This window comes from Brachycentrus maculatus, unplaced genomic scaffold, assembly GCF_059751285.1.
Source record: "Brachycentrus maculatus isolate JH-2025_06_01 unplaced genomic scaffold, ASM5975128v1 h1tg000482l, whole genome shotgun sequence".
Lineage (NCBI taxonomy): Eukaryota > Metazoa > Arthropoda > Insecta > Trichoptera > Brachycentridae > Brachycentrus > Brachycentrus maculatus.
Window position 1 is genome coordinate 515,487 of NW_028281229.1, and position 10,275 is coordinate 525,761.

Genomic DNA, 10,275 nt, shown 5'->3' on the forward strand with positions numbered 1-10,275 from the left:
GTGTGTCAAATACTTGAAAGCGGCTGTGTCAGGAGTCGAAATAATCGTCGGGTATGTATTAGGAAATGTATGAATGTGAAAGAGGCGAAGAATGTTTGCAAAGGCAGAGTGGTGTAGCGTTCGATTCTCTCTGCCTACCCCTGAGGAGAAGCGGCGTGATGGTTAGTTAGTTAAAATAACGATTTCTTGGAATTCTTCACATCCCTATTCATGTCAGATTCAAATTTCCATAGATAATTGCTGTTAATCTATCTGTCAGTCAATGTATGTTTACAAGTGTCGGTGTTGAATATCAGTGTTAGTTGGGATCATATATAATCTTTGGTTGGGATTTTAGTGTTTTTTTGTGGTCTTATCAGGACAGCACGTGTTTTTATATATTAAATTAGAGTCAATCTTATATTTAATACATCAGAGATAAGATATATTAATTTTTCCCGTAAATATGGCGTCGCGAACATTTGAAGAAAAAATCGAATATATTCGCCAGCATATTAAGAGCTTCCCGGATTTCCCTAAAGAAGGGATTCTATTCAGGTAAATCTTATTTTATTCCTATTTATTAACTTCGTTGATAATATATCGCACCGGAATTTAAAAACTTAATTAATTAAAACGTTTTTATTTATTTATTTATTTATATATATTTTTTTTATTTCAAAACATATTACATACATAAATAAAATAAATACATATAATATTCCCGATGAGTAATTTCTATTTCTCATTTTGGGACATGGGATTAAGGTTAACAAGACTGGAACATAAGTAATAAAGTAACAAAAATGTTTTTTTTAAATAACCATAACTAATACTAATACATGGCAAAATATAAAAACAATAAACAGGTATAATAAATAGGCACAAGAAGCATATTTAAAAGAAATAAATGAGAAAACACAAGGTAAGAAGCATACGATGACAGCTGTCGGTTGGATCCCCAGATATTATTGGAAAATAATGAAAAACTAGCCATATTTCCACTATTTAAAAAAATTATGATTTGTGTAAAATGCATTATTATTTGTTTTTTATCTTCGCAGACACCTATTGTCATGAACATTAACTAGAAAAAATAATAAAATAAGACTGCCATTTACGAAAAAAACAGAGTCACAAAATTGTTTAACGTAAAAGGGTTTTAAAATGTATGATGAGATGCCTGAATGTATGAAGAATGAAAAGAGTCTGAAAGAATTTAAAAATAAATGTTTTGTGTACTGTAAGGAAATATAAATTTATATATGTAGATGTAGTAAATTAAGTGTATAAAATAGTTTATATTATGCAATAAAAGCTAACTTAAGAAAAAAAAAAAAAAACCTATTCTCAAAGCTGATCTGGGCCGTTAAGAGCATAGGAGCAATGTAGGCATTGTATAGGCGGCATTTGGTCTTCACTGACTATAGCTCCGATCTCCAGACAGCCTTCATACTCAAAGTCACCATACGTCCCGTTTTGAACGGGACCGTCCCGTTGTCCCCAAGTAAAGTTTTGGGATGTCGAAATGTCCCATTTTCAAAAGAAGAGAAAAAAAATCGACGGTAGTTTGTAGTATAGTTGTTTCATATAACTTTGCTTAACAAATCCTAGCTTGATTTCGGTGCATATGGCTACAGCAGGTGGCTGGTGAGTCATGTGCAAAAACTAACTAATTTATATAAAGACCACCGACTCTTTATGTAAATAATAAAAAACATAATTTTTAAAAAACTAACTAACTAACCATCACGCCACTTCCCCGCAGGGGTAGGCAGAGAGAATAGAGCACCACACCCCTCTGTCCTTGCAAACATTCTTCGCCTCTTCCACGTTCATGCATCTCCTCATACATACCCGCCGATTGTTACGACTCCTAACCTGACCACTTTCAAGTATTTGGCATACCTGATCGTGCCATGTTTTTCTCGGTCTTCCTCTGCTTCTTTTCCCAATAATATTCGCCTCATAAATTTTTTTTACCGTTCTTTCCTCACTCATTCGTTCTACATGTCCAAACCATCTCAACACACCTTTCTTAATTTTATGGATAATGCTTATCTCAGCTTTGCATTCCTTCCTTATTTCACTATTCGCACATCTATCATACATCGTTTTGTCGCACATTCTTCAAGAGATTGCATTTCGACTTAACATAATTTTTAACGACTGAACAGAATTTTTTCATATTTATATTATTATTCCTCTTATTTTCTTTATCAACATTCCTTTTCTTTTTATTAACATATAAAACCTATGAAAAAATATGTGTTTTCATGAATATACATACTATTAGGTAAAAATTGGTAGATGTCCCGTTTTGAGGACAAAAATAAGTGGTCAGTTTATTCATTCTGTTAAATGCGGACCCTGCGAGTCCTAAGCGCACTTCCAGTTCCTTTTGAAGGTTGGCATTTTCAGCTATATACACTCCCAAGAATAATAGAATAGGTGTCTGTGAAGAATTTTAGGCGTGCGGTGATTTGCTTTGTGAGGAATGAAGAGATAAGGCTTAGGACGCAGCAAATCTTGGTCAAAATTCAAACCCTTATCCGCACCCAATGGTGCATAGGGCACTGCATCATATAAACACAGTGTTATCTTGATCGTTAACACATGAATGAAAGGTAACCAGCCCTCCGCTTCAGGTACCAGTCCAGGGTAATATTGAATAAATATTACAGTGAAAAAATCACTTATATTTATTAAACCCCCCTGGGAATCGAACCCGGGACCTCCAGAACGGTAGCCGAGCTTGCTGAACATTACACTACGGAGGCGGACGTATAGTTAGTGCTTTCAATATTAAAAATAATTGATAATACTATTTTTTTCAGGGATATTTTTTCAGCGCTTGCGAGTGGGCCTGTTTGCAAGGTTTTAAAAGACGTGTTGTTGGAATATGTCAAAGTACATTTTCCTGGTATTGAGGCGGTCGTCGGTCTGGAGTCCCGGGGGTTCCTGTTCTGTTTCCCTCTTGCCGCCGACCTAGAACTGGGCTGCATCCCAATCAGAAAGAAGGGCAAACTACCCGGCAATATCCTGTCTTACGATTACACCCTGGAATATGGAACGGTAATAATATGAATTCTGGATATAACCAAGTAAAGCAAGAGTGAGATGTGAATAGCGTCGATTAGTGTTTTTTTTTTAGCATAAATATACCTATGTTGGTATGTATATCGTAGTCGTACAGGAGAAAGTGACCAACTAACAAAAGGTAAAATATATTATTTCGAGAAATAAAAATACTTTGTGTTCTGATCCACTCACATTTTTATTAACCAACTAGTTTCGGCAACAACCTTTTGCCCTCTTCAGAATTCAATTTATTACTACTTTAAACCCTGAAGAGGGCAACAGGTTGTTGCCGAAACTAGTTGGTTAATAAAAATGTGAGTGGATCAGAACACAAAGTATTTTTATTTCTCGAAATAATATATCAATATGATCCACAAAGTTAATGCTTTCAATATTAAAAACAAAAGGTAAAATGTTCAGGAGGGCCATTTAAGTCACTTTTGCTTGGCAACATAATAAACATCAATGCAGTTAGTCATTTTTACCAAGTCAATATATTATACTTCCAAGTTTAAAATCCTTTGGGATGTTTATCAGAGCAATATTAAGATAGTAAGATATCAAATAGTCGATGATCACGTTTTTGTAAAAAATGCACTTGGTCACTTTCTCCTCTATGACTACGATTTACATACATACACTCATTGGCAAATTTTTTATCGTATTGTACATTTTTTTCCGAATTCTCACAAAATATCTTTACAATGTGCCCGATAATTGGTAATTGTTACAGTATTTTTTTTTCATTCATTGCGTTAACCCTTACTGGTCCAATGTCGAATCTCATTCGACATAGATTTTTTGCTCCCATGGTCCCATGTCGGATGTTATTTGACATTTTTTTCATCATTAGTATTATCTATTTAAATTCCAAGCTTACATTTTTGTTTTATCGTATATATTACAACAGTATGTGGAGCAGAGGACAAAAGACTTTTTCCAACTGTCTACCTAGATTTATTATTTTTTTTAATTTTGGGGGACTGGAAAGGGTTAATGTGTTATGGAGGAATACCTACATAAAATCTGAACATATTATTTATTACATTTATCGAGATATTTAAGTTATTACAAGCAATGTGTACTTAAACATCACCGGAAAAGAAGGGTATGGGTGCTTTGCTTGTCCACTACCCGGAATTCCGTGTAATTCTGTGTAATTTTACCGTACGGCACGTCAGTTAGCGTTTTAAAACGACGATTGGCTTGGATTGGCTTGTGCTTTTGTCCATCTTTCTTCGGATCGGAGCTCTTGATCGGTGCGTGAACATGTTGCGCGTAAATTCGATCACGCTAAACTGTCGTAGTCGTTTTCATTTTTCATAACCGGACTGCTGGATGGTGAAACCCCGTGTAGTGGACAAACGCCCTATATGTACATTATTTGCAACTTTTTATGTTTCTATCTAATATTACAGTACTTGAGTAGCAATACAGGTACAGTACTCTATACTTTGATAACTTTTCAATAGTTTTGGAACAAAATTAGGTTATAAATAAAGCTATGAGAATAATACTTAAGAAAAATAGATATAATAATATAGAAAAATGAGAAAATAACTCAACTGGAGAACTATAAAAAAAAGACTAATATATAATATGTTTGAATTTTTTAACGATAAATTACCCAAATATTTTAAGGATGCAATAGCTTTAAACAAAAATTTAATGAACATAGTTCTAGAAATAAGGATATAATAAGACTGCTATTTTTGAAAAAAACCGAGTCGCAAAATTGTTTAATGTATTAGGGTTTGAAAATGTATATTGAGATGCCTGAATGTATGAAGAATGAAAAGAATTTTAAAATAAATGTTTCGTTTACTGTAAGAAGATGTAAATATATATATATGACGTAAATAATAGTTTGTTTTTAATGTAATATAAGCTAACTAAAGAAATAAAAAAAATATAAAATAATTTTAAGTAATAATAATAATTTTTATTTCAGGACACCTTTGAGATGCAAGTTGACAGCATATCCAAACCCGGATTGAAGTGCCTGATCGTGGATGATCTCATAGCGACGGGGGGGTCCATGCTCGCCGCAATCAACTTGTTACAGAAGGCGGGCTGCCAAGTAGCAGGCTGTCTGGCTGTCATGGAGCTATCCGATTTGAAAGGGAGACAGAAATTCCCGAGAGGAGTAAAAGTTCATTCCTTGCTTAACTATTAGCTTAATTATTGTGATTCGTTTTATACAAATATCACACCCAAAGATTTAACTATCTTCTTTATGAGCTATCTGACCTCCACTGCTGGATATAGGGCTCTTCCCCTTCTTTTCATTTACTCCGGTTGGTTGCTGCTTGCAGCCAGTTTCTACCCCCCACAGCGACGATATCGTCAGACCATCTCTTTTGGGGTCTTCCGACACCTCTTCTGCTCTCTCAAGGTCTCCATCGTAGTAGTCTTGGGGTCCATCTTTTGGGGTCCTGTCTGATTTCACTATAACATGTCGAAAAAATTGTTTTAACCTGTTAACCGGAAAGTTATTTTTTTAACTACGCAACATAGAACGGGCGCGAACTCTTTCACTAGGACGTGTCAGTATGTCACATTATAAAAAGGTTAAGTATGGTTATTTAGAATAAAATCAATTTAACAAAAAATGGCTTGGAGTGTGCTGTATGTGTTAAATAGTTGACATTAAGATTTTTATTAGAATTTTGAATAAGAAGGTGTAAGATCCGTGATAATAATATTCCAATCATAATTTTTTTTATAAAAATATTTAATTTAGAAAAATATATATATTTTGTAAGTGTTAAATCTTTCGCATGCATAAATTGTTTATTTTTATAATGAAAAGTAGCTCAAAGATTCAATATGAAAGAAAAATCTGTTTTATGATATAAATTATTCCTTGGTTTGAACTAATATGAATCATAAAATATTCAACCACATGGCTTTTTCCTCTTTTATTTAATTTGATTAGTGACTGGGTTTCTTCGTTATCGACATCATCATATTGATGATGTCGGTAACAACGAAACCCCGGTTACTAATTAAAAATATAAAAGTGGAAAAAGCTATGTAGTTTTATTTATTTTATAAAATGGAGTTCAACCAAAAATTGTTTTAAATCTAATATGAATCAGACACCTCTGTCTGAAAATATCAATAAAAAAATTCCAAAAATAGAAAAAATATTTGTATACATATCGGCAGTGTAATAGCAAAGGGGCATATCTGTCAAATTTTTCATTTTCTAAGTTTGTTCCACAAAATGTCTAAAATAGTGTATTCCATAATCTGGCAAAAGGGTATAGCTGTAGTTGCAAACCTTATTTAGGTTTTTAAGATATGTGTATAAAAATACATAAAACAGATGAGTTATTTAATTTCACAAGTTTGTTTTTGCTCTCCTGTAAAATTTGGTCTGAGACAGATATACCGCTTTGCCTTTACACTACCGATATATCCCTTTTGCTTTATTTGTTAACAATATATTTTATTATTAAAAAAAATATGTATATAAAATTTTAATTTTACATTTTAGTAATTTGTATTAAATATGTTTAATTAATATCTGTTTAAGGCGTTTGAATTAATTTTGCATTCCAGCATATATCTACATTTAGATTTATGTGTGATATGTATATGTATATACTTTGTGATAGTTATGCAATGTAAAACCATTCCTTGAATTATCTTATTTAATAGTTCAAAATTCACGAATTACGCTCATTACTTGTTATAGGAATAAAACGAAAGTGTTATAATTTTTTTCTTTTATTTATGTGTTTTTTCCTCTTCCTTTTACACCTTGGCTGCTGCTGCAAACCCGTCTTTGAAACTACAAAAAGTAGTCTTATGTGAGGTAAATTTTATATATTAAAAGCATGGTCAACATGTGGTATGGTAATATAACTCTCCTTATCATTCATTGTTCACTTTGTGTAACACCAATCACGAATTAGTGTTTTTTAAAGTGGTATTACACAAAGTGAATGATGAATGAAAAGGAGTGTTTGATGTGAGGTAATTTAGGATTCAAAACTTGATTTCTTGGAATGGGAGACTCAAATTATACTAATTGATTTTTTAAATTACGGTAAGTGATTTTTGTGTAAAGCATGGCTTATGTTTAACCTGTCGGGAAGTATGGAATGACATTGTTGTCAATATAAAACTTTTCTTAAAAATATTTTTGTTATAAAAAAAGGGAATTGCATTTATTTTTTTACCTTGCTTATTATTTACAAGGTTTATAGATCATTAAGTGGTTTTTTGGTTCTTCTAACTAAATAAAGAGGTTTTATTCGAATCTATGTTGGGAACAGAAGGGATAATCTAGTGTAGGCCAATCAGGAACTTCTCAGCATTTGCTCATCGCTGGGAAGAAATCACGTAAAACTCCTCTGGAGAAGGCGGACTCTTGACTATTAATCAACAGACCTTCCGTTCCACTAGAAGAGGGTTTGGCATTTTGTGTCCTAGCTTGGTTTATGTTACCAATGTCCTTCACTATTTTTATGACACCTACACTACACTATTTTTGGACCCTAAAAATCAGTGTTTGATTTTAATATTTAAAATATAAATTATGGATTTCTACAAATCGAACCCCAAATCAATAATCAATAAACTAGTGGGAGTTTTAAATCAAACACAAGACATTTTTGTATTGATTTCGAGTATAAGACGTATATTACGGGGCTCGGGTATAGGTAATAAATAATAACTCGTAATTAGGATGCAATCGGTTTATTCAACAGGTCGCCATGACAGTACAATGACAAGTGTATGCAGGGGATGCTGCATTCGTCTCATAAGGGATATAACGTAAACATTCCCCGCGTACACCCCACCCTGCCCCTAGCAGGCGCTTGGGGTCATAGTTCATGTTGCTACAAATATTACGCCGTAACAACATACCTAAAATTTCAAGGCAATTTTTTAAAGAAAAAGCGCATCTTATGTTCTGTAAAATACAGTATTGCAAAAAAGTGCATTCTCATTAATGCCCCTCAAATAATCTCTGAACAAGCAACAATGTTCCCGGTGACCTTGGAAATGTTCTTTCAAAGGTTAAGAATGATTATATCTTTGTATTATTTGGTTTCAATGAAGGTCACGACTCTGCAATCGAAGGTTATCAAAATATGATTATTTCAAACTAAATTTAAAACAAAATGTTGTAATCAAAAACATTTCAGACCAGTTGTGACATGTACAATCTGCGAGGTAGTATGACATATTTTATTCATTGCTTTAAACGCTTATTTTCTAGAGAACGTAATAAAACACAGTTAATTCCCTTATGACGTTGAGAGAGGTACCACATCATCAGAGAGAACGTTAAAGGGGGTATATGTTTTTAAATTGTATTTTAATTTTAAATTGCTCATTTCAGACATTTCCCCAGGTTAGAATGTAAAAATAAAATTTAAAACATGAACTCCTTATAATATTGCCCCCAATAATACGGTACCTATCTCAATATTATATTGGGGTTTTCTGTACATGGTTTTTCCACTTTTATTGAAATGAGAGCGGAAAAAACTATTTAGTAGTTATTTAATTACATAAAATGCGGTTCCCTCAAGAAAAGTCAGCGGAAAACTTTCCAGAGAACCATTGATTTTTATTGCAGTAACAGGTAAGCAAATTACAAACCTCTTTATACGATACATGTCAGTAGGTGTAATTCATTTGAAATTTGCCATTTACTTGTAGAAAATGTATAAAATACCTGGATTTACAGTCAAAAGGAAATGAACGAATCCATATAAATACAAATGAAAATGTTCATTTGTTCAAAATCTTCAATTTCCTAAAGTTATTCGCATCGGTGTATACATTTAGGAGATTTAAGATAAAGAGCAATGATCCTTTGATTTTTGACACAAAATGTTGTGCAATGGCATTGGAATATGTGCATGTTTTTATATAAAAACACAGTGAGAGGTGTTTTTTTAAAACTTATAAGCAAAAACATGTTTTTTTGAAAAACTGATTTTTTGTCTGAAATGGCAGCGCCATCTGTTGAAAGTAACAGCAATACACGCAATATTTACCTCTTTGTTTTTCCCATTTACCTTCCCTATCTTGCCTGCAGACAAGCCTCTAAAATTATGCGTTTGCGGGTTATTCCTTAAAAACAAAAAAAATATTGCTCATGGCAGACAGCATGGTTCTTGACAGCTGCTGTTGCATTGTGAAATTAAACACGTCGTGTGTTTTCTTTTTTTTTCATTTAACCCATTGCACCACTAAAAAAGATGACATAATTTGTTCATACAACACACTATTTAATTTTGACACATTTTTTTTTACAATAATATTTAGACTAAATTACACACATAATAAAAATGATAAAACATAAAAGCATAATTTTATTCCATAATCATTATGACTCATCCCCAGGTAGTTTTGGAAGAGTTGTGAAAGGTATTGTCATTCAGTTTTAATGTAAAAAAATCACTTCAAAGACAATCTGGCAAATCGCCAGCTTTGTGAGTCAGTGACAAATTGACATTGGCCAGCGATTCGCCTGCCTTGTGTTGCAATGGGTTAAACAGACTGAGCATGTCCGGGTACAGTTAGTGAGGAATAAATAAATTGAAACACCACAATTTGAAAATATTTTATATATTTCTATATACATAGTATTATTATATTACGTATAATATGACATTTTTACACACAAATTGTGAGAATCACAGCAACGGTTTACGTTTCTAATAATCTAATGGAAAAATAGATTACAATATAGATATTGAAAAAAAAACCTTTTAAGTATGTTATTTTTGTTCGACCTTAAGCCTAGAAACATGTAATATATTTCAATGCTGCGAAAATAGTAACAATAATATCCTTCAACAGACGTATCTGAATAATAAAAACAAATGCAAGCAAAAGAATGTCAAGTTTTGTTAATTTTTGTGTTGTCAAAATAAGTTTGAACACTCTCCTTATCATTCATCGTTCACTTTGTGTAATACCACTTTTTAAATGGTATTACACAAGTGAATGATGAATGATAAGCATTTTATATTACCATACCGCAAAGTTTACAATGCTTTGAACACACTTCGGACAGGGAAGGTATTTCTACCCGTTCGGTCAATTGATGCTTAAGAACTGGAAGGGTATTTTTACCTTCTGCGCCGGCCTCATTTTAAAGGCAGAAAAGAAGGAATAAATTATCCAATGTTAATATATGAATATTATATATCAATATAATTGTTAAGGTCTTAACTGTATGTA

At 32.6% G+C, this 10,275-nt stretch overlaps 1 protein-coding gene across 1 annotated transcript; it reads left to right on the forward strand.

The window, feature by feature from the left end:
• Window positions 1-272: 272 nt before the first annotated feature.
• Aprt (adenine phosphoribosyltransferase) lies at window positions 273-6,774 on the forward strand. Its single transcript, XM_088272196.1, has 3 exons — window positions 273-537; window positions 2,817-3,054; window positions 5,012-6,774. The coding sequence occupies exons 1-3, from the start codon at window positions 446-448 to the stop codon at window positions 5,234-5,236; spliced, it is 555 nt and encodes a 184-aa protein (XP_088128322.1). The 5' UTR covers window positions 273-445; the 3' UTR covers window positions 5,237-6,774.
• The last annotated feature ends 3,501 nt before the right edge of the window (window positions 6,775-10,275 follow it).

Coding starts and splice junctions, on each gene's coding strand:
- Aprt (XM_088272196.1), top strand. CDS start 446: ATGGCGTCGCGAACATTTGAAGAAAAAATCGAATATATTCGCCAGCAT. Junction 538..2,816: donor AAAGAAGGGATTCTATTCAG/GTAAATCTTATT, acceptor TATTTTTTTCAG/GGATATTTTTTCAGCGCTTG. Junction 3,055..5,011: donor ACACCCTGGAATATGGAACG/GTAATAATATGA, acceptor TTTTTATTTCAG/GACACCTTTGAGATGCAAGT.